The 24,796-nt window shown below is 41.7% G+C and overlaps 1 protein-coding gene across 3 annotated transcripts in view; it reads right to left on the bottom strand.

Moving 5' to 3' along the window:
- DCP1B (decapping mRNA 1B) overlaps positions 1–24,796 on the bottom strand; it is a 68,743-nt gene that overhangs the window by 23,661 nt on the left and 20,286 nt on the right. For 2 of the 3 annotated variants that reach the window (XM_030542980.1, XM_030542983.1), the window contains 2 exons: positions 2,990–3,056; positions 1,152–1,287 (listed from right to left, as the gene is read on the bottom strand). In XM_030542980.1, coding sequence (XP_030398840.1) covers positions 1,152–1,287; positions 2,990–3,056 — 203 coding nt within the window. Of the gene's footprint in view, positions 1–1,151; positions 1,288–2,989; positions 3,057–8,360; positions 8,679–24,796 lie in introns of those variants that run through there. The other variant, XM_030542988.1, reaches the window with a different exon arrangement.

Here is a 24,796-nt window from a genome sequence, read left to right as displayed (position 1 = left end):
ACAATAAGTCTTCTTTTTGTCATCTGTTTAAAGCATTAAACCCACCTCTTACACAGAACAGGTCTCAAGATGCTGGCTTCAAAAGCAGCTCTGCCACAAGAAACAAAGGCTACATTTCATGGGAGCCAAGAAAATTCATTACAGCCTTGCTTAAAATCTTATTAGTAACCACATTTCACAAAAGAAATAAAATCACCTCTCTTTAAATTGCTTGTGTTAAAAAAAATATATTCCCAGATCCAAAACTCTTATATGTTATGAGCTCATTATTCAACGGTGCTGCATATAAAAGAGAGGAAACAGCAGCAGGATCCAACGGAGGCTCTGAAATAGTTTACACCATTGATATGAATAATTGAAATGATTAGACTTTTATTCAGAAAGGTTAAACATTTTGGGCTGCTCAGTAATAAAGAGAAGAAAGTTAATTAATCCATTAGTTACTTAGATGTCTTAGAAACTCCAGAACACAGAGGAAGCATGTGGGTTCGAATTATACTAGGTTTCAAACCTTTTCATTTTCATCCATCAATGACTAAACTACATCTCACCAACTACATTTAAAAACAGTTACTTACATGTGAGGTAGGGGTCTTCTCAACCAAAACTAATGTTTAAAAAGACATTAGATATTTGTCAAAGAAACTGAGAATAACTTCCCAGCAGCTAGAAGCCACCATGAGTACGTCATCCACATTAAAGAAGTTACAACTCTTAGGCATCAATGAATATGCAAGGAGTATGTAGATTCATGTGTCAAAAAATCAAAGTCACTGAAATGTATCCCATAAGCTCACATCACGTAGATAATACTTAATTCTGCCATGAGTGCAGAGGACTAGACTAGATGACCTCTCAAGGTCCCCTCCAGTCCTATGATTCTATGATCACTTAATAATGCCCCCACAGAAAAGCAAAAATTCCTATATGTATTATTTTCCTTAGAAGATACTGATACACAAACATGAAATTGTTTTGCATGTTTTGTCAGGGAAAACCACATCAGGCATATTGCTCCAACACTGTAATTATTTGGGGTTTGCAAAGTAATTTTACAAAAAGAACATAAATCCATTATAAAACAAAATGACAAGAGGTAGTGTCATGTTATCATGATGCCCAAAGGAAATTTTACACAGAACAAAACTCACCTTGGTATATTCATCTTTGGCCTTGGTAAGCATCCGTAAGATATCCACTTCCTTGCTATCACCAGAGCTCTGGATCATTGGAGAGGCTCCTGCTCCAGCCCCTTGCCGTGCTTTGAATTGCTCCTGCTGAGTTAGACTGGAAGTGAGGGGTAAAGTGAGAATCCATAAGGCAGAAATAAATGAAAATATCAAGTTTAACCACAATTATTTTTAATCATTAAACAAAACTCTAGAAGTCTATATATTTTTGCAGTCTATATAAAAGGATGGCTTGACTGGGGACAAGATGAAGTTCCTCCAAATTCTGTGCAAACAGGGCCATAAAGACTTGAATGCCTGAAACTCAATCACAAGTTCCATAGCCAGAAGGTACAGAGAATTTATTGTGTTATTCAGCTCTGACTGGTGGTGGGAGGTGGGGAACAGACACAATTCAGTCATTAACTTGTAGTAAATGACCAATTTCCTGCCCCAGCTGTTTTATAATTGCAGCAGAATGCTGAGAGTTCTAGCACACAGCCACTTGGCTGAGCTACAGGGTATTTTTTAATCTCTATGAAATGCTGTTATTATAAACCACTACACATGCTTTCCAATAGCATGAATCCTGCGAAAACTAGTCTTTATTGTAGTAAATTACCAGTTTGAGAGTGCCTAATCACCACCAACTGCAACTTGAGCTAGTTAACTAATATTAGCTGTTAAAAGCCCAGGTTTCCTAGGGATCATTGCTTATTTCTGTAAACTGTTTCTCTATCACTTATTTCTTGGGTCACAATTTAGCCACTTCAGTGCTGTAGGACATGCTGTGGTGATTTTTTTTTTCTGTCTTATAAACTGCTATATTTCTCCCTGTATGTAAGCCTACTAGTGCTGCAGTGTAAACATACCCAAGGCCTCAAAACCTTTGATAAGATTTTATCAAAAATTAAGGACTTCCAACCCCTTCCCCATCAAAAACAAACAAACAAAATGTTGCCAAAAAGCAGGCATATAGCTATATAGCATATAGCAGGGTAAAGGAACCATTAGATATAGAGCAGTAGGCAGAGAAGGGATGGGCTCTGCCAGCAATGGACTCTTAAAGAAAGCAGTGAAAAAGCTAGATGAGTGGACATCAGTAATACTATCAGAAATGAAATGTTGCACAGAATATATATGGTTTTATGTGAGGTGTTTGATCTCTGATTTGATTGTATAATTAGAGCTTATAAAACACACTGAAAATTGTTTTATTAAGCAAACAAATATATTGAAGTCAGAGCCTTATGTTTCAGAAAAATGACAAAGAACTTAATCTTGCACATTTTGTTAAAAAAAAAAAAAGGAGAAATAGAAGTTGTTGTTCAAGGTTAACATGGAAAGGACATAGAAAAATACAGAAAAAACCTGCAGGCATTCTTTATTAAATGTCCCCTCCCTCCACTTACCCCTTTTCTTCTTTTTGCACACGTGTAACGGTTATTCCTTTTAAAGCTACAGGTCCCCCAAAAGAGGGGGGAAATTATTGATTCTAACCCCAATGTAGTACTTTTTCATTGAGACACTCTCTGAAATAGATCTGTTAGGTTTTAGAGAATAAATCAGATAACCCATTACATTCTGATATAATTTGAGAGATATCGAATTATGTAAAAGTACTGTATTCTGTTTACACATTTATTTTTAAATACATAATATTTAGTGGTGTGTGACACAATATTATTTTCAACAAGTTCAGTATAAATGAGGTTAATGTTCGGAGGTGTAATACCATCCAAGCAATATAAAGTGCATGTATATACAGAAGTACATACACATAACAAGCACAAAAATCTTGTTTACCCATCATCACTTACTTTTTCATGAGCTCTGCAATTCTTTGGCATTCTTCCTTATCATAAAACCAAATTCCATAAATGGACACTGTAAATGCACATCAAACACAAACTATGAGCATCTTCTCATACATAGTATTCCACCTGACAGCAACTCTCTTTGGAGTGGGTAGTTAAAGGTGACTTGCAAAGGATTTTTTTTAAAAATGGGTTTCTTTAAAATATATTTTTTTTCCTGATTACAGATATGTCAATTCTGGTCTTCCTTGATTTTGCTGGAGGATTTATTGGATATCTCAGAGACTGTACATTGCTAGCTTTCAGACCTGTGTGGGAGTGTGGAATCCTTTTCTCCATAATGTTAGTTATTGGAGTTAAACAGTACTCAACAAAAAACAAATTCTCCTTCTCTTCTCAAATTGTTTGATTTTCATTTGCTTAGCTTTTGTCATGTTATTATTTTATTAGTTCTCAGTTATCAGTGTATTACAGGTAAACAGAACCTGAATTAATAATGCAACAAACAAGTGGAAAAATGGTTTAAAAAACAAAAACCACCTATCAGACCCTTCTTACATACTATACAAAGGAAAAGCACAACCCCAATTTTTCCCCTTTGCAGGTCACCTTTAATGTTGCCCATTACCACTCCTCCCTCTCCCCAAAAAGTAACAAATTATATACTAGAAGATGCATCCAATCCCAGGACTTGAAAATACAGTCTAGTCCACAAACGTAACTACCTGCAGCCCTGCCCAGCAGCAGATTTAAATGTACTGACAATATAAAATTCTCAAAAACATCCAGACTTATGCCCTGCCCACAGCAGTAATAAAATCATGATGACTGCAATAAACAGAGTTGTAGCTAGCATGACTTTCTTGTTCAGTGCAAAACAAGAAGTTTTCCAATCAGAAACATGTTACATAACTGCATGCACCTAGTGGAGTAGAGCTATAACAATGTTTGGCTGTCAAGTGTCTGAGAAAGGAGCTCCGGCCCATGCAGATCAGGGAAACTGTGCTAACTGTAACCTTGTTACAATATAGTTATTGCTAGCATGGTCAGCACAGTAGGGACAGAGCTTATTTAAAATGAAATGAAAATAGAAGACAGCATTTTTACACATTCAGACTGTTAATTAAACTCACTGTCATGTGTCCTGTAACTCTCTCTGTGTTATGGTGACCCAGTGCAATCACTCCTATTCTACACATCTATTTCCACAGCTTTATTGTGGAATGAAAACTTGGCATAGGAGGTTTACGCTGGAAAGGACTTTGTCAACATTTGAAAAGAAAATTAGTTTACAGCTGTTTGTAAGGCACAGAAGTGCAATGAACCCTCCACCCCATTTCCCCTCAAATTTTCAGCCATTTGTTATTTGCAAGTCATTTGTATAACTAAAAAAGGACTGAAGTTAAATTTGCCAAAAGATTATCTTTAAATATGATTTAATCACAATGCCCTGGCAGGGTGGAGGGAGGAGGACACAAACTAAATAGGCAATGAACAGCACATTTTAAAACTATATATGGTGCATATCATTAATTTTCAGAGTAGTGTCATGATGATTTTATTACTTGTCTAAATAAGACATTTTACTCTATAGGCTGTGATGGTTCCAAAGCTCATGTATAAATATGTAACAGAGCTGTTGGTCTGAATTGTGCAAATTATGAACATCCTATACAGAAAAGAAAATTAAACTTTAAAACCTACATTTAAAAACACTGAGTTTATAACACAAACCAATATAGGTCAGGAATGTTAAACTGCAAACCTTTAAAACTAAACATGGGATCTGTTTTTAGGATCCCTAATTACTAACAAAAATTACTAATTACTAAACTCAAAAAACTAAACATCCTTTTTTTACAAAATATTTGAAAAATTCATTGTTCTGTTAGGTCCTGTTTACACTGCAAACAGTACAATAACTGAATCCTTCAATACAATACAGTAGAGGATAGACGTGATTAAAATACAGTTAAGACTGAACATTGTTTTAAAAAGTTTTACCAAACCATTGTAAAGGCTCTGCAAAGTCCCATCTACCCAGTCATGTCCAACTTGTATTTTAATTGTGTTAAGGTGCTACTGTACTGTAAATGGAGTTCTAGTATAGGAGTGGTCATAGCGTAAGACCATAGTTGTCTGCCATATCTTTAGTTCAAAAATCTTTATTCCTCCACCTATCACTGGTATAATCATAAACTGCTAAATCAGGTGTTTGTGTGACTGAGTTTTGGATTTTGCTTTGTTTTTAAAGAAATTTATATTTGACACTTGGGAGATTTACATCACTAAAATCAATTACAAGTCAACGAAACACAATAATCTCTTTGTCTGTTAACATGGGCTAACAGGAACACCCTACCACTCCTGGCCATGGACAATTTAAAATCTGGAACCCATAGCAAGAGCAACCCTGCAGATTTCAATTCCTGTGACAGAACATGAACAGAGAGACGCTCTCTCTCTAATTACCTGGGTAACAGACCATTTTAGATTTCATAGGTTATAAAGAACAGTTTGACATGCACTCAGAAGCAGACAGACAACACGTGTTGATCACAGAGCATGGAATGTTGACTACTAAAGTGATCTGGCCTATTCACGTGACATTCTACCACATCAGTTGAAGGTTTGAGTCCTTTTCTCAGGTAGCCTCAAGGCATATGTCCTCACTGCAGAGTAAGCCTAGGCCAGTGGTCCCCAACGCAGTGCCCATGGGCACCATGGCACCCACTGGGGCATTTATGTGCACCCACCTAGTGCCCAGCAGGGTAGAGAAGCTGCGGCCCCATGATTGCCAGGGACAGAGAACTCCGGGGCTGCAGGCTGCGGGCGCCGGTGTTCTTGGTCCCTGGCAGGTGCAGGGCCACGGCTTAAGCCGGAGAGAAGCCACGACCCCACGCCTGCCGAGGACAGAGAACACCAGGGCTGCTTGGGGGGGGGACAAAAAGCCGGGAGCCGGCCCTGGCCAGAGCCCTGCTGCTGGAGAGTCAGAGCATCGTCCCCTGGAGCTAAGCCCGGGCTGCGGCGGCAAGAGGGGCTCCCAGAACGTGTGAGGAGCCAGGGAGGGAGGGAAGCGGGACCTGGGATGCAGGGAGGGAGGAGGGGTCCTGCTGCCACTGCGAGTCTCCCCAGGGCAGTGCAGTGTTTCCCTGCCTGAGTGGGCTCTGCAGGGCGCCACTGGGCTGGGCAGGGGGCGTGGATCCCGGCTCGCAAGTGGCTGGGCTGCCTGAGCTGCCAGGGAGCTGCCCCCTTCTCCCCCTGGACTCAGCCTGCCGTGCACCTCCCCCGCCTCAGCCCCGTGCTGCTTGCCCTGGGTCCTCACAGCCACAGGGGTGGGGAGAGGCAAAGCCTGGCTTGGAACGGGGCAGCTGGGGATACTGCCCCGCCAGGGGACCCCTGTGGCTCGGGCACCTGGGGGTCAGTGTCCATCCTCTCGGCTCTGCCTGCTGGGGCTGGGGAAGCAGGTGTCAGTGCCTGCCCCTCTCAGTCTTTGCACCCCCCATCTCGCTCATGGCCTCTTCACTTGTACTTCCCCCATCGCTCCTTCACTGAACCCCTTCCCCTTGTACTCTCCGTTCACCCGCACCTCTCCCCTTGTACTCCCCCCCAGCCCTCTCTTCCCGTAATTCCCCCTTCCCCTCTTCTCCCGCAAGCCTCCTGATACCCCCTCTCCTCCTTCACGAGTACATCACACCCCGCTTCTCTGCCAGTGTAGAGCCCCTAAACACCCCCGAACCCACTCCTCTGCCTGAACCCTCTTTACTAGATCCCCATCCCTTTTCGGGTACAAGGTTTGAGGGTTAGTCCCTATGCCTTCCATGTGCATTTGGGTGTGGGTAGGGGAGAGCAATAGTTGGGGTTGTGTTGGAGAGCCCAAGGCTGGGGTTGGAGGCAGGCAAAAATTTTTTTGCTTGGGATGGCAAAAACCCTAGAGCTGGCTCTGCCCCGACAGGCGCGGGCCCGCCCAGTGCCCAGCAGGGAAGAGAAGCCGGGGTCCCGCGCCTGCTGGGGACAGAGTATTCCGGAGCTGCGGGCACCAGTGTTCTCTGTCCTCGCGGCTTCTGTCTGGATTCATATATTATGAAATATTAAATATGATGTTTTTCATATTATTTAATGTACAAATACAAAATAAGCCTTGAAAAATTGTCAGCACCCACCACACACTTCTGAAAACATGAATGTACTACTGGCCACAAAAAGGTTGGGGACCACTGGCCTAGGCTCTTACTCAGATGTTGACCTTAACTCCCTTCCAGTCCTCCCACCAGAATTAAGTTAAGCTTTCAACCCAGGCTACTTTGCCTGGCTGGAAGTACAGAGCCAGGGTTGCACTTTCACTCAGGCTGGCAATCTGCCCTCTTTGCAGCGAGGACGCAAAATCACTTGAGAGCTATTGTCCTCCAATGCCTTCCCGAAAGGACAGATATGTTTGTCCACGACTCAGAAAGAAACAATCACTGCAGCACAAAGAACCATGAGATGTACCCCGAGAAGTCGTAGTGTCACACACAAGGGAGTGCCTGGCTTTTCACACCCGGGGTAGGCTAACCAGTGCTCAGTCTTGGGTGCTGATTACTTGAGATAACTGCAGTAAAGATAAACCCAAGCAACCTCAATTTACAGCTTATCTACACTGGCAATTTACAGCGCTGCAACTTTCCTGCTCAGTGGTGTGAAAAAACACACCCTGAGCGCAACAAGTTTCAGCGCTGTAAAGTGGCAGTGTAGACAGTGCACCAGCGCTGGGAACTACGCTCTCAGCGCTGGGAACTACGCTCTCAGCGCTGGGAACTACGCTCTCAGCGCTGGGAACTACGCCCCTTGTGGAGGTGGTGTTTTTAGAGCGCTGAGAGAGTGGTCTCCCAGTGCTGCGCTGCAACCACACAAGGCACGTGAAAGCGCTGCCGCAGCAGTGCTTTAGCATTGCCAGTATAGACTAGCCCTTAGATTACTAAAGCATGGATTACTGGGGCAAAGTCTGAATTAAGAGTGGAACAGCCACATGCTCCTAGCCAGTCACAGATGGAAAAGGCAATACGTACTATAGTTAGTACCTAAGAATCCAGGAGCATCAATAAATCTAAAATGACAGCAGACTACAAAAACTGTAATGGCAGTGGCCTGGCATATCCCTGTAATAAAAGTTGAACTCAGACACCACCAAATTCTCTAGAAGCATTCTAGTACTTATTACAATAATTTGTCTCACCTAGACTGAGTCTAAACCAGACTGCTCCTATCCATTCTTCTAACTCTATCAGGCAGTGTTTGGCCAAAAAAAACCCCCAAAATTAGATCTGAGTATCATCTGCCAAGTGGTAATCTCACAGGCCAAAATGTGTCTCTGCTTCCCCCACACTATACTTACACATTGAACAAAGGAGGAAAAGGATACTCCTCATCCTTTGAGATCTGTTCCAGAGAAAAAAATAAATCTACTGAAAGACCTCTTTTATCCATTCCTGTAAGGCTTTGCAGGGTGTTAGGTAAAACAAACATATCATGGACAATGATATCAAAAGATGCTGACAGATCTAACAAAACCACATGGACTCTGTAAGAACCAAAGACTAATTAGGAGGAGCTGGTCAGACCCATACTGCTTAATGAAAGAAATGTGATTCAGTATCAATCTTACACATTTCATTAAGACTCTCAGGGTTTGGCTACACTTGCAGGTGTGCAGCGCTGGGAGTTACAGCTGTCTTTGTACAGCTGTGTAGGGAAAGCGCTGGAGTGTGGCCACACTGACAGCTACCAGCGCTGCAGTGTGGCCACATCTGCAGTATTTGCAGCGCTGTTGGGAGTGGTGCATTATGGACAGCTATCCCACAGAGCATCTCATCCCGTTTTGCTGCCGTGGGTTGTGGGTGGAGGGTGCGGGTCATTCTGCTTCCTGTCCCAACGACCCGTGATGCATCGCTTCACATCCCAGCAATCTGTTTTTCTGTCGACATTTAGCGCCATCTTGACTCTCTCAACGGTTTCAGTGCAGCGCGATTTCTGTGGGAAATGGAACCCGAACTGCTGAGGAGTATGCTGACGAGTCTCGCCAGCACATCACGTTTGGCAGTTGAGCTATTCCTTAAGATCCAAAGTGATGAGGAGTCCGACAATGATAGTGAGTTGCCTGATGCGTACGACATGAAATTGCTGCTGGCATTCACGGAAATGTTCAGCACCGTGGAACGCCGCTTTTGGGCTCGGGAAACATGCACTGAGTGGTGGGATCACATCGTCATGGAAGTCTGGGATGACGAGCAGTGGCTGCAGAACTTTCGGATGAGAAAAGTCACTTTCATGGGACTGTGTGCTGAGCTCGCCCCCACCCTGCGGCGCAAGGACACGAGATTTGAGAGCTGCCTTGCGGGGGAGAAGCGGGTGGTTATTGCAATCTGGAAGCTGGCAACTCCAGACAGCTACCGATCGGTTGGGAATCAGTTTGGAGTGGGAAAGTCAACCGTTGGAATCGTGTTGATGCACGTTTGCAGGGCCATTAATCGCATCCTGCTATGAAGAACTGTGACTCTGGGGAATGTGCAGGACATTGTGGATGGCTTTGCACAAAGGGGTTTCCCTAACTGTGGCGGGGCGATAGATGGGACGCATATTCCTATTCTGGCACTACCCCACCTAGCATCCAAGTACATTAATCGGAAGAGGTATTTCTCTATGGTTCTCCAGACGCTTGTGGATCACCGTGGGCATTTCATTGACATTAACACAGGCTGGCTGGAAAGGTGCATGATGCACGCATCTTTTGGAACACTGGCCTGTTTAGGAAGCTGCAGGCAGGGACATTTTTCCCAGACCGGAAGGTCACAGTAGGGGACATCGAAATGCCCATTGTGATCCTTGGAGACCCCGTTTACCCGTTAATGCCTTGGCTCATGAAACCGTATACAGGGAAGCTTGGCAGGAGCAAGGACCAGTTCAACTACAGGCTGAGCCGGTGCCGAATGACTGTGGAGTGTGCTTTTGGCCGTTTAAAAGGGTGCTGGCGATCTCTGTATGGGAAGCTAGACTTGGGGGAAAGCAGCATCCCCATGGTTATATCCGCATGCTGTACCCTCCATAATATTTGTGAAGGAAAGGGTGAAACATTCAGTCAGGCATAGACCTCCGAGGTTCAACGCCTGGAGGCTGAATTTGCACAGCCAGAGAGCAGGGCTACTAGAGAGGCACAGCACAGGGCTGCAAGGATTAGGGATGCCTTGAGGGAGGAATTTGAGGCTGAAAACCAACAGTAATGTTTGGTGCCTTGCACGGGAGTGAAGTGCAGTGGTTACAATGTTAGTAGGAATCTGTGTTTCCTAAGCTGATTTGCAGTGCCTGTTTCTTTCCTGGGCTAAGGTATCTTTGACTTTCTGCAAGAATAAAGACTGTTTTCAAAGCCAAGAATTCATTTACTGAAAAGAAAATAACTTTCCTGACAGACACACAACATTTTGGGAACTTAAAAGGACAGGGGGGTACGGTGGGGAACTGTAGCCACAGGTTTGAATATGTCCTGTCTGGAGTGCTGTGCAATGACTGCTGCACGTCAGGATGCCTATTCTGCATGGTGATGGGGGTTGAGTGCAGAGGGTAAGGGTCGTAGTTCTCAGGGCTGGTTAGTGAACGTATAGGTGTTGGAGGCAGCTGGTGGTGGTAAGAACCTGGATGCTAGGGAAGGGGGTTTTGAGCTGACATTGGGGCACAAGGGAAAGAGCTTTGGGACCGGGGGATGGCGGGGTGGCACGGTAGTGCTCTGCCTGCATGGCTACGAGCGCCTGGATAGAGTCCGCTTGGCACGCCAGGACGCTTATCAGCTGCTTTGTGCTTTTTTTCCTGGCCGCTGTGTTTCTCTGGTGGATCCTGCTTTCCCTTTCCCTCCAGTCCTGCACTTTTTGATTTTCTCTGGCAGAGTGATCCATAACTGCTGGCAGCAGGTCATCTTTGCTTTCTCGTGGCTTCTTCCGGAGGTTTTGGAATCTTTGAGCTGTTGATGACACAGGCAGCCGAGAACTCAAGGTTGCTTGCGGAAAGGCAAATAAGGCAACACTTAACAGAGGCAGCACTGCTTATATCTCAGACAGTTATTCCCACACAGTGAAGGAGTTTACAGTCTTCACTTTAGCATAATTTTCCCATACCAAAGAGAGTGCACATAACCCACAGGAGCCCCGAAATGGTGAGTAAGGGGGACTGATTGCTTCAGGGCTGTGCTGGGGTTTCTGTGCATTGGGGAAAGCAAACAGCTGCAGGGGGCACCTACACTGAACACTCTCCTAACATTTTCCACAGGAGTTGATCCTGGAAGAGATCTGACTGCTGTGGGTCACCTGGGAAGGGGGAATGATTGCTTCAGGGCTGTGCTGAGATTTCTGTGCGTTGGGGAAAGCAAACAGCTGCAGAGGGCATGTACACTGAACACTCTCCCAACATTTTCCACAGGAACTGATCCTGCAAGATATCTCGCTGCTGCGGGTTACCTGGGAAGAGCGGGAGAGTCTTCTACAGTAATGCGGATTCTGCCCTGGCTCCTATGCAGCTTGCCTGTGTGCAGCAATGGTCCCCCACCCCTCACGGCACAGTGGCACAGACGAGGTAGCCTGACTGGGACAAGGACCACAGTGGCTCTCCCAATAAACTTGGCAAGTGCATTGCCCACGCTCTGGCTGAAGAGATTACCGAGGCCGATTACCACGACGTGATAGATCACATCAATGGGCTATTCCACATCTAGGCATAAATGCACGCAGTCCTAACCCTCCCTCCTCTCCCGAAACATTTCCATCCTGAAAATAAAAGCCGCTTACCAGGAACCTGCTCCTCTGCTTGTCCTTCACCAAGTACCGGCTGCTGCAACTGGCTGCCTTCCTCCTGGCTTGAGAAGAGCCCCTGGCTGCATGCCTCCTAGGACTCCGGCGTGACTTCCCCCATCCCAGTACCCTCACTCTCGGTTTCCTCTTCCTCCTCCTCCTCCCCTCCCCACCTCTGAAGTGTCCATTGTGGTCCTCGGATTGGCAGTGGGGTCACCCCCAAGTATGGCGTCCAGCTCTTTGTAAAAACGGCAGGTCGTGGGAGCAGCGCTGGAGTGGCGGTTTCCCTTGCGGGCTTTGCAATAGGCACTCTGCAGCTCCTTCACTTTAACCCTGCACTGCAGCGCGTCCCGGTCATGGCCCCTTTCCAGCATGGCCCTTGATATCTCCCCATAGGTATCGTAATTTCTACAGCTGAAGCGCAGCTGGGACTGCACAGCTTCCTCCCCGCAAACACTGATGAGGTCAAGCAACTCGCCATTGCTCCATGTTGGGGCTCGTTTGGCGCATGGAGGCATGGTCATCTGGAAAGACTCACTGATTGCACTCCACACCTGGCTGAGCAAACAGGAAGGGAATTTTTAAAATTCCTGGGGCATTTAAAGGGCGGGTCACCTGAGGCAGAGTGGCTGAACAGGCATTCTAGGATACCTCCGAATACCTCTGGAGGCCAATAACAGCGCTTTTGGTAGTCAAACTGAAGGAGAAGCTCTGCATCACCAGCGCTGCAGTCATTATTCCCCAGGCAGGAGTACAGCCAGCGCTGTAGCCAGGGAGATACAGCGCTGGATGTGCCTTGCAAGTGTGGACAGTGAGTGAGTTGCAGCGCTGTAAAGCCACCACCAGGGCTGCAACTCTCCAGTGTAGCCAAGCCCTTAAAAGAAAAACAAAATCAAGAAAACATACCACCAAAACTAAACTATTGTTAATAATAAACTAAACTAGAAATAAAGCATTACAACTATCAAATCAAAATCAATATCAAATCATCAAGTTTGATGATGATTTAATTCCAGTCTAATCATAGGATTAATATTGGAAATAGTCAATTCTTACACATTCTAAACAGGATTCTAAGAAAGTGGCCGTTTGGTTCTAAGTCCTAACTAAAGAATTTTACCAAGGTGAATCAAATCAATGATTTAAAGTCTGTCAATGGCTTACTACAGAAACGAAATGATTTAATATGTTTAAACCACAACATCAAAGCCAATTATAAAGCTTCCTGCTTAGAATTCTAGGCTTATTTAGTGGCAAGCAGCCCCACCCCCAATCCAGAGATATTATAGTAGAGACTTGTGTTGATCTTGGAGATTCTGAAATGTCAGTTTTCCCTCAGGTGGCTTCCTGACCCAAAAAAGTAATGTTTTCAGCCTTATCCTTAGTTCCAGCAGTTTGAAAATTTCATTTACTCAGCCATGAGGCATCTCCCCCCAAGGTTTCTGACAAATCAGGCAAGGCACACCTTGGAACCACACAACTTGGGACAATCAAGGTCAGATTAGGTCATCTTTTAGTAAGCATCAACTTGGAAAAGATCTACTTAAATCAGAAATTTAAAAGTATTTGCTAGTTAACATACTAGACACTGTAAATCTGCAATTCCTTCTCAAAACATCAAAAATACAGAAATATTAGATCACTTTTGAAGAAGCTGGCATGTACTTATCCAGGTGAAAAAAAGTCTTGAAGTGATTCTGTGTCATGCATTTCTGGAACGTTCAGCATAAAAATAACTGATTAGAAAAGAATCCTGGCAACAGTCACTCAACATTCATCCATCAGCAAAACTAAAAATAAATTTGAACAAACTTATGATCAGTTATCCATTTCATCATCTCCAGTTCCCTCAAAAACCAAGGACTTTACAGCATAGTTGTAGCCATGCTGGTCGCTGAAGAAGAACTGTGTGTTGCTCGCAAGTTTCTCTCTTTTAACAACAGAAGTTGGTCCAATCAAAGACATTACCTCACCCACCTTGTCTCTCTTAGGAATTTACAGTAATTTCTGTTTTGGAACTGGGCGATGAGGCTCTTTGTTTCTGGTTTTTATCAAATTGACACCCCCCCCCAATTCTTGGGTTTTGACACAAACAAGAATTTGGATGTAATCAGTTTTAACCAGAATTTTGCAAATGCTGGAATGCCCTGGACCTGTCCTTGCAGTGTCCCTGCCAAAAGGCACAGTGCACCTGCACAGAAGTCAACTACCACTTGGCAGCTGCTGCTGTGCCAAGGGTTAGCAAGACAGGCAGGGAGCCACATCTTGGCAGTCAAGTGGGGCTCCCTGCGCATCTCGCCTCTTTATCACCCGACTCCCTGCGCACTAGGCGGATGAGACAAGTAGGGACACAGGCAATAGCTCTGGTTTGCTTTCTCTGCCAGACAGTGCCTCCTCCTGACTCCGGCCCTTCAGAGTGGCTCCTACTGCTTCCCTTGCACAGTAGGCAAGTGAGACATGCAGGGAGCTGGGCGCTGGTAGCCAAGACTGCCCGACTTCTGCCTAAGCCTGCAGGAAATGGAAGGCCGCTGCCTTCCCATGAACGCTGGGCTGCCTTCACACCCCCACCAGACCTTTCATGTTTGGTTTATATCAATCATCCTTTAAAAAAAAAATTTATACAAACTGTTCCTCTCTCAACGATTTTGCTGTTGTCAGTCACTAACCGTCAATCATAAATAAAATCTCCTTGCTAAGCCCACATTTAAAGATGAACTGTAAAGGGGGGGAGAGTTTGTGCCCTTTTGTTTTCGCTATGATGTATAGCTGAGGCAAAGATGACTTGAAAAGTGTTTTTGTTTTGTCTCCTTTTGCTTTTTATGATAGAAATTCAGGTCAGATCTGCCATTTTCCTAGAAAACTCTGTGGACAACTCAAGAATTAACAGGTTTGCGTCATCACAACTATCAAGGAAGTAAAACCCGATTAACTGAGCAGGAAAATTATTTTTTATTAAGACTAAAACTCTGCTTTTGCTAACACTACTGTAACTCAAACACCTAACAAGCAGCTGGGAAAAAAAACTCTGTTAAAGATTGACGAATCCTCTCCTTCAATTAAAAGGCTGATAAAACTCCCAATCAACTTTCAACATAAACAGGTATAGGAAGACTTAATATTTTCATTTCAAAGGTGAAAAAAAACAAGCAGGGAAAATATTAGAGTTATCTTTACACAACACAAAAGATATGGGGGAAAATTCTGCCTCCCTGCCCTCTTTCCGCTCTCGTCCCTTCCCTCTCCCCCACTCCACCAAAAATAAAAAACTGGACAGGTCACCTTTAAAACCAAACTAGCATGGAATAGCTCAAATAACTTTATCAACCATCTTTCCCCAAACACAAATGGTGAAGAGAGTGGGCAGTAAATTGGCAACGTTGTTTAAGTCAAAAAAACATTTTTTGTGTAAGGACCTCACCATCATCTGTTTACTTGTGGCTGGAATCCTGTCTTAAAAGTGAAGCATTTAACAATTCTTGTTAATAAAATGGACCCAAAACCTTCCCTCTGGTCTTTTACCAGCCAGGAAGGGAAGGAACCGAGATCACAGATTGTCAGATGTAGCTGCAATAATATATCTTAAACCTCACTCTGCAAAACAGGACACTACTCAAATAGAGAAGGTAGTTTGTTTATAAGATCTTGATCATGGCTCTGCCCTAACAGTGTTGGTCACATCAGACTAGATTCAATCAGTCTTTTCAGCAAAACAAATAGAAAAAAAATGTTCCTTACAAGAAAATCTCAACTCTATATCAGAAATAATCAAATTGAGTGCACCAGACTGCCCCAAAATTCATGTTAGCTCTATCAGCAACTTCTGAGCTCATTGATACATCTGCAAACATATGTGGAAGTAGATGGAAAAACCCTTCAGTGAGTCCTTTATTTCTTCTGCAAGAGACCCCAAAGGCAAATTGTGTTCACTAGGTTCCCATGGACAATTCAGCTTATGCTGATGTTACAGGAAGTGTAGAGAATGATATAGTTGCCTGTTCCAGTTATGATATGGAAAGAAAGAAATTCTCTGTCCTGTGATCTGATTTAGCATGAATTTTCCTCCACTGGCATTCTGCCCTCCTCTCCCACCACTTCCTGAGTCCCAGATCATCTGTAAACCAATATGACTTGTGACACCAACATAAAGGTAGGAGATTTGTTGCTGTTAGTCTGTCAATATCTGCAGATGATAAATTGCCATTACTTTATTTTACAGTGATGCATAGAGGCCCCAAGTAAGACTGGAGCCCAACTGTGCAGGCACTGAACAAATACACAGTAAATGTTGGTTTCCACTCAAGATTGACAAAAGGTAGATGAAATGAGGAATGATCCTCATTTTACAGATGGGGAACTGAGACAGAAAGATTAAGTGACTTGCTCAAGGTAACATTAGGAAGTCTGTGACAGATCTGGAAATTAAACCCAGATCTTCTGAGTCTCAACTACAAGACTGTCCTTCCTCTCATAATAATAATAATAATTCCATAATAATTCCATCAGCTTCAAAGGTAATCTGTATTATTCCTTATAAAAATCTGGAATGCAACTGTTTTCATAAACTTCTCAGGTCATACGATCAAAACAAAAGATGGGACGCAAGGCTCTCATCTACAACAAATGATCTGACCGTAATGCAGAAATCTACCACCACAAAAATCTGGGCAGTAAAATAGTCAATAGGCACCACAGACTCTGGGAGGCAAAAAGGTGGCTTAAAGTCACTTTTTCCTCCTCATCCTGAGCTACAGGCACGGCACATAATCTGGCCCGTGGGCTCTATTCCTAGCTGTCCCATAAGTCACCTCTCACTACCTCATTTACAAAATCTGTAAAATGGGGGGTGATATTTGCATTCTAAGGTAGGAGTAGGAAGCCTGCTCAATTAAAAGGGCTAGAAAGTTCATGATTATTAACACCAGCTAGTGGAAGAGATGAAACTAGAACACATGGTCTTTTTCTAGCTCTCAGCCCATCTTATCCCAGTGGTAAAAGTAGACAAACAGAAAGAGGAGCTTACTGCAACAGTAGTCAAGGAAGAGGGAAAGCATGAAAAAGCACTGCTCTCCCAAACTGGGCAGATGAGAGGGAGCAGTCATGTTGCCTTTAACAGAGAAGGAATGAGAGCAGGATTTTCTCTTCCCCTAATGCCTTCATTATTTCCACTCTGCCTTCCCCTACGCTAAAGAAGTGGAAGCTGCTCCTACAATGTCTCCCCAAAAGCCTATACCAAGATCTATTGTTGCACTTTTCAGAGGTTTAAAACTCAGCTAAATCTGGGTGTATATTTCTGGGGACCTCAAAAAGCATCTCTTCAATCCTGCGACTCTCCTGCTAAGTGTCAAGTTCCTGCTCCGAACTCCAGAGGTGCTAGAGATCTTCAAAGAAACAAAAATAATTTAACATTTGTACAACTACTTATTTTCCCCAACCTCATTCTCAGAAATAGATGAACCATTTCTGCAGAAAATAAACAAAACAAACAAGCAAACAAAATCAGCCTGAGCCAGTGAGCAGGCATGAAAGCTTTCCACCCAAATGGTTAAAAGTTTGGAAAAATTATAAGCATTGGAAAAGAAGGGCTTATAATGGAAAACGTTAAGCAACCTTAAACTACAAATGTTGCTTCCAGCTCTGCCTATAATGATCCATTTTAGCTTATTTCTGCACTTTTCTCAAATTTGTACCTATTGTTATGAGTAATGTGTAAAGATTACCTTCACTTTTTCCCCCTGTATTTTTTCCCATTTGTTTACTCTGTGCATTTGACAACACTTCATGCATGGTCAATTTCACTGTTTCTTCAGTTTCCTATGTTTGGATGGATCTTTCATTTAGTAACTGCAGTAAGAAAAACATTTTAAAAAATGGGAAGCTATCACCGTCAAGCCATAAAAATTGGCTGGGGACTCAGAAGCTGGTGTAGTATCTGAAACTACTTTAAACTCTTTTTGCAATTGTGCAATTTCAGGTTGCCAATGTCCTATTAACTCAATTTTCACTTTAGCTTTGCAGTTCATCTTTACATCACACCCTTTAACTGTGCTTTTATCAATGTGCTTTGGCCTTTTAAAATTTTGTAATACATGAAAAGAGAGAAATTTTCTACTGAATCCTCTGCAGCCCTCTCTTCTGCCATACTTCACTATTATTTATCTCCAATAATTCAGACATTTGTCCACAGATAGAGTTTCCAGTGGAAAATGAGAAATATGATTTTAGCAGGCAAAATTTCTTGGGCACAAAAAGCAGTCTTGCATCCCTCAGGGAAAAAAAAAAGGGGAGTAAACACGATTTGGTTTATTCCAGTCATAGATAAGTTCACACTGTGTTTACAAGACAAGCTTCGACACCTTGTTGTAGCTTCATCCCTTTTTCATATGCATATAGCTAATACATTTTCAAATGCTGGAAAACCTACAGGATATTAAAATTCCCCCTTTCTATAATTCCTGAATTTTAGTAAGTGTGATTATACTTTGAATGATGTTGTTTTTCCCTTTTGTTAATTGATTAAGGTTTGTGGGGTTTTTTTGTTTATTTTTTTGTTTTAAGGTATTTATATATCCTATTTTATAAATTTTGGTTTAACTGTTTTAAATTAAGGTTTAGATTACTGTAAAACGGGCAGACTGATTGACTTTTCAAACAAGACAATTGTTTAGTGGAGCAGTCTGTATGGCTACTCACTATGCCTTTAGCTTTGAAATTAAGTTTTTCACCAATGTGGTTTAAAAAAATATAAAGCATATTCTTTGCTTCAAACCTTCAGTTTAACATGTTAGTTCAGCAGAACATATAGGTTCATCAATATCTGTTGGTGTAATAGCCAGACACTTTTTAAATGCTGAAGGAAGGCAATCTAGTTGAAAATGGGATTCTTGACCCCCAAAGTTAGAATAGAGTTCTGTGTTAAATAAGAACTTGGATCTGCAAATCAGGAGGTTCACATTTCACAAAATCTGCAGAGGAATGGAAAAACAGGTTCTCCCAGAAAACAGGTGTGCCTTTTCAATTATATAGGGAAAACACATTTTTTCAGTGCAAACAATTTCTTGGGAAAGAAACACTTCAACATCCTATGTCTTCCTTTCTCTCATCCACCCCCACCTCCTGGTGCTATACTTCCACCAACTCTGAACAAACTGGAAATTCCCTCAAAGATCGTTTCAGGGTAAGTAATTTGATTTCTCAAGAATCTACATGTGTGACTGTCTTTTGATCAAGAACTATTACTTCCTACATTTGGTTTTCTACTTTGCCTCCTATAATCTTGCACCTGGACCTTTCAGTTCTCTCAAGTAAGGAAGCAAAAGTGGCTGAATCACTGACAACTTAATGTCTGCTGAACCTATTTTAATGAAATCAAATGTTGATTACAAACTTGAACCCCAACTTCTGAAAGGCATGAATTCAAAATACAAAAATGCCTCAACTCTTGACCTATGGGAACTTAAATCTCAGCACTGCATCTTTCAGTGACAAGAAGCTCTTCTAGGGCATTATGGAAGATTTTTATTTTCTGTGTGGTGAGATGTACAAAATGTTCATGTGATAGAAATCGAAAAAGAGATGAGCCAACCAAAGAGAGAGAAAAAAAGAACCTAATTAAAACATTACTGGAAGGTTTATAACACCTCGACCTAGTCACATGGAACTACAAGCCCTGATGGCTTTATTTGTTCTAAATTTTCATTTTTCCTCCAACAGGATGGCAATATCCTGGCTAGAACGAAATAAACCAGATATAATATTTTAAGTTTACTTTCATTTGCTGATTAAAACAAACTCTGAATTGCAGAGAAATTACAATAATTAAACCATGCTGGTCATTAATAGTATTTATAATCCTAGACAGGGATGATTGAGCCCCAAAACAAAAGTTACTAGTTTTCAGGTTTTTAGAAACACATTTGCAAACTTTGTAGAATGACATTGAAACAGTTGAACTGAGTTCTGTTATAGAACACATTCCTTGTCCTTTAAAGGGTATGCAATCCTATATTTGGGTGTCATGTTATTAATGGAAAATATGGTTTAATGCTGATTTTCAGTGTTTGTTCTGACAAAGGCAGATCTATTGAGTGTCAAGCATCTTATATTACATCAATTACACACATGAATGATTCTGTATATGCATCATATGGTACACTTTCTTCCGTAGTTATCTTCCTTGTTTTGAGAAAGGGTTACAAATATAAGTTTATATATTTAAAAAAAAAATCCCTCACATTCCAGGAGAAGTTTTCTGGCTATGTCAGGCCTGAGGTCCACTCACCCCTAGACAAAACCTATCTTTCTTCAAAACACAAGAGGATATCAGACAAGTTAGTGGTGATTTACAAAAACCAGAGATCACCATGACTCAGTGAGGTGATGAGCTGACAGGCGGATGGAGCCCATTATCTTCACTTCTCAATCCAAGTTTTCCTGCAAAACCACTGGGGGAGAAGAGGGCTAACCAAGCATCAGGCACACAGGACAAGAAAAGGATTAGGAGTAAAGAGCCAGGGAAGAAAAGATAATGCAAGAGACATTGCTCAAGTTTCAAATAGCTGGAAAATAGTTTCTGTAGTTTTGGTCACACAAGCTTTTGCAAGACTGGGGTTTAACATCTGGCAAGTTTTGTGGCTATTAGGTTTAAATGATACTCAAGTAGGAAACCACTGACAATCAGGAATCTACTTTTGCTATATACAGAATATTTAGATTCAGCTGTGCAAAGCTACCTTTGGAAGTATAAAATGTTTCAAGCCTTTGTTCGACAAGCCACTTCAGCATATCGCCCACTACCCAGTCTTCTGCCAAGTGAACCTGAGATGAGGTATAAGGGCAAGTTGGTGCATGAAACTCAGCTTAACTGCTTCTACATTCAACCTGGAGGTAAGACTCCATTACACAGTGATGTACATAATGATATTCTGAAATCTATTGTGATGTATTTCATTCCTATTGAAACAGAACAGTCAATTTCATATCTGAAAGAGCTTTGATGAACAAAGCATCCTAATAACTGCTGGTAATATATTTTGAAATTGTGCGTGTATGAACGCACTGCCAGAGGATACAGAGTGCTCTGTAAATTCTCAGTTCTCTAGAGCTAAGTAGCTCACCTTAACTGATCACTCTCCTTATAATGTGTATGGTAACACCCATTGTTGCATGGTGTGTGTGTGAGTGTGTGTGTGTGTGTGTCTTCCTTCTGTATTTTTCACTACATGCATCCGATGAAGTGAGCTGTAGCCCACGAAAGCTTATGCTACAATAAATGTTAGTCTCTAAGGTGCCACAAGTACGCCCCATTATTTTCACCGGGTAATGTACTGACTTTTAAGCATCTAATTAATTCCAGCCCCCATTTCCATCTAGAAAAGGACGAGATTGGAATAAAATATTTTTGCTAAAATCCTGAGTTTAAAATGTAGTCATAGGCAAAGTGTGGGCATGAGCTTGGGTCGGAGTAGATGGGGAGAACAGGGTTTCATTTGAGAGTACATAAACAATATTTGAAGACAAAATATTAAGGGTGTTTTTTTTTTTAAAAAGGGGCTGGAAAGACTGATTTCTCTAAAGGGGAATTAATTGTCCGAGATTCTTGTTTTCCGATCTCCAATTTCCAAAAGTACTATGTACATATTGACTGTCCTGGAAACAACACAGATACTTTCCATTTTATCCTATATGAGGAGGTAAGGGGGATAGAGTGGTGAGGGGGAGGGTAGGAAGGTCATATGAAAAGAAACCCTCTTTTAAAAAAAAAAATTCCATCCTTAACTACTGTGCTTTTCTGCATCATATGACTATCTTATCTGGAAAAGATGTCCGGAATTCCCAGTGTTGGCAGTTCACTCAGCAGTACGTGTTCAGAGCAGCTAGTATATTGCTTATGTACTGACACCCGTAAATGGAAACTACAGCTGTGTTCAGCAGAAATACACTGAATTATTCCTCTTTCCACCTCGTTAAAAATCTCACCCACGTCTCCAGAGTGCTCTAAATATGCCTTAACTCTCCTTCAGACACTTTTTGCTTCAATCTTCCTGGCCAAACAGGAATACAATCCCACAGAATACAAAATCACCATCAGCCACTGAAAGTCTACATAGCATTGTTATCTTTAGCTTCAGTCTGTTTCTTCTCACATGACATACAATTTCACTGACTTTCAAATCAAGTCCATTATTCCACATAGTTGAAAATTCACATTAGCAGGGAGGCATTTCTTTTTCTTGTGGATTATCAGCTTTATCATGCAATAGGGATACTTGAAAATGACAGATTTACCACTATAGGTAAGGTTGCAAAACTGTTACTATAACAAATCCATTTTCACATATACAGGTCTTCATAAAATGTTCAACTTTTCAGTCGAAGATTTCCATGCTCAGATCAGACTGTGCAGAAAGGGTTTTGTTTTTTTTTTTGAAGTTTGAACAAAATCCCTGTAATTGTGTTGAATCACGGGGAAAAATATTGTCTTCCCACTGTAATATTTTAACCTGTTTTTAAACAGGGCTACAAGAATTGGCATATATATATATAGCCCTCACTGAGCATACACTTTGATTTAAGGGAACCATTAATAAGAAAAATAAAGTTATAAGCAATAGGAAAAATCACTTCAGAAAACATTTGAGTAAAGCATGTGTGTGTTGTTGCTCTTTTGTCTGTTTCTAAAAGAGCCATCTCCTTTGTGATTTAGATACTATAATTCTGAAATTACATTTCCTATCCACATTAATTAAAAGCAAAATTCCAAATAATTTAAAACAGTGCTTAACAGAACAGTATCAGAGGGGTAGCCGTGTTAGTCTGGATCTGTAAAAGCAGCAAAGAATCCTGTGGCACCTTATAGACTAACAGACGTTTTGGAGCATGAGCTTTCGTGGGTGAATACCCACTTCCTCAGATGCATGTAATGGAAATTTCCAGGGGCAGGTATATATATGCTAGCAAGCAAGCTAGAGATAACGACCTCGTTATCTCTAGCTTGCTTGCTAGCATATATATACCTGCCCCTGGAAATTTCCATTACATGCATCTGAGGAAGTGGGTATTCACCCACGAAAGCTCATGCTCCAAAACGTCTGTTAGTCTATAAGGTGCCACAGGATTCTTTGCTGCTTTTAACTGAACATGTCTGTTCAATGCCCTCTATATGAGGAAGGGGGAAAATATGACCAACTGTGAATGTTTTCCCACTCCGCTTTTTTATTATTTACTCATTACATTATAGTTACTGATGTATATACATCACATGCTTATTTTCCCGGCAGTGAATGATCCTGTGCTCTTCAGACCTGACATTTCAAAGTGGGATTCTACTCTCACTGAAGTCAATTAGAGTTTTGCTATAGACTTCAAAAGGGAGAGAGATTGTGTCTTACATTCATATTCTATATCAGGGGTCGACAACCTTTCAGAAGTGGTGTGCCGAGTCTTCATTTATTCACTCTAATTTAAGGTTTCGTGTGCCAGTCACACATGTTAACATTTTTAGAAGGTCTCTTTCTACAAGTCTATAACATGTAACTAAACTATCGTTGGATGTAAAGTAAATAAGGTTTTAAAAATATTTAAGAAGCTTCATTTAAAATTAAATTAAAATGCAGAGCCCCCCCTAGACTGGTGGCCAGGACCTGGGCAGTGTGAGTGCCACTGAAAATCAGCTCGCATTCTTCCTTTGGCACACGTGCCATAGGTTGCCTACCCCTGTTCTATATAATGCAACCTGACTGACACAGTAGGTAGTGAGCTATTCCTATTTCCTAATAAAGGCCCTGATCCTGCATATATGTCCTGGGAGCCTGAACAGTAATGCATCTGTTCACAGTTAATTGCCAGACAAGGTCCTACAGTTCCAGCTAGCCATAAAACTCCTGATATAACAATTATAAATGCCTACAGGTAAGTATTCAGGATTTTTGCTATCTTTAAAAAAATAAATAAGGGTGAGTTTCACAGAACTCTAAAAATAAAACTTAATACCCCCCCATTTCTGTCCTCTTTTATTCTCCTATTTGATCTTACTCAAGCGATTTATTTGCTACATTCATTGAGGGGAAGGAGGATGGGGGAATAGAGCATTAATAGCAATTGCTTTTATAAGCCAATTTAGGGAATCAAATTCTGATCTAGAGAGAAAGAGACAGACAATCAATTAGTTCAGATGAATGCTAGACAGGAGAAGTAATATCTTGAAGATAGGAACAAGAAGTTCTAGTTCTCTCAATGACTACAGAAAGAAGTTGAGCCCCTCTTCCCCAAGCATTCCTCACAGACCAGCATATTCTGAAGAGTTCTTTTCTTCTAAGCAGACTTTAAATTGTCTTCACACCTATATCAAAGGATTCTAAATAGCCAAGAAAGAAAGGAGACCAAAGAGGGCTCCTCTCCCCTTTAAAGAAAGAGGAAGAGCAAGGGGAAAAAAATCTGTTAAATCAACATTAAGGTTGCAGATAAAGTGACATAAAAGAGAAAATGTAAATTTCTAAGTTGCGTATCCTATTTTATGGTATCCAATTAATGACAATCAGTAATATAATTAAACTGCGTGCGTAACCAGTAAAACGGGTATAGAGAATAATACATGTGCAACGTGACATAGCTAATAGCTAATGCGGCTATTGGTACTTGAACCTATTCCTTACCTGGTTTTAACAGTGCAATCTTATTATTACCTAAGTATTTTCTTCCCATTTAATTTATTTTCCCTTTTTAACATAAAATAATAATAAGAAAATGTCTATGCTTAGTAATAGTAGAATTTTAATGGTCTCAGATAAGCTGTGAAGGTCTCACTTCCTTGAAGTGAAGGAGGGGGGTCAATACCTACCTTTGCTGCTGTTCTTGTTCAGTGGGAGGAAAGATTATTATTGGCGTACAAGCTGTGATTACTTATTTTGACAATGGAAAACAGAAGCATTTTTTAAAAAACAGAGTATATTGTAAAATGAAGAAAAAATTGCAGACCCTCTAGATAGGTGGAATTAGAAACTAT

The sequence above is a fragment of the Gopherus evgoodei genome, chromosome 1 (genome assembly GCF_007399415.2).
Source record: "Gopherus evgoodei ecotype Sinaloan lineage chromosome 1, rGopEvg1_v1.p, whole genome shotgun sequence".
NCBI lineage: Eukaryota > Metazoa > Chordata > Testudines > Testudinidae > Gopherus > Gopherus evgoodei.
This window is presented reverse-complemented; position numbering and strand designations above follow the sequence as displayed.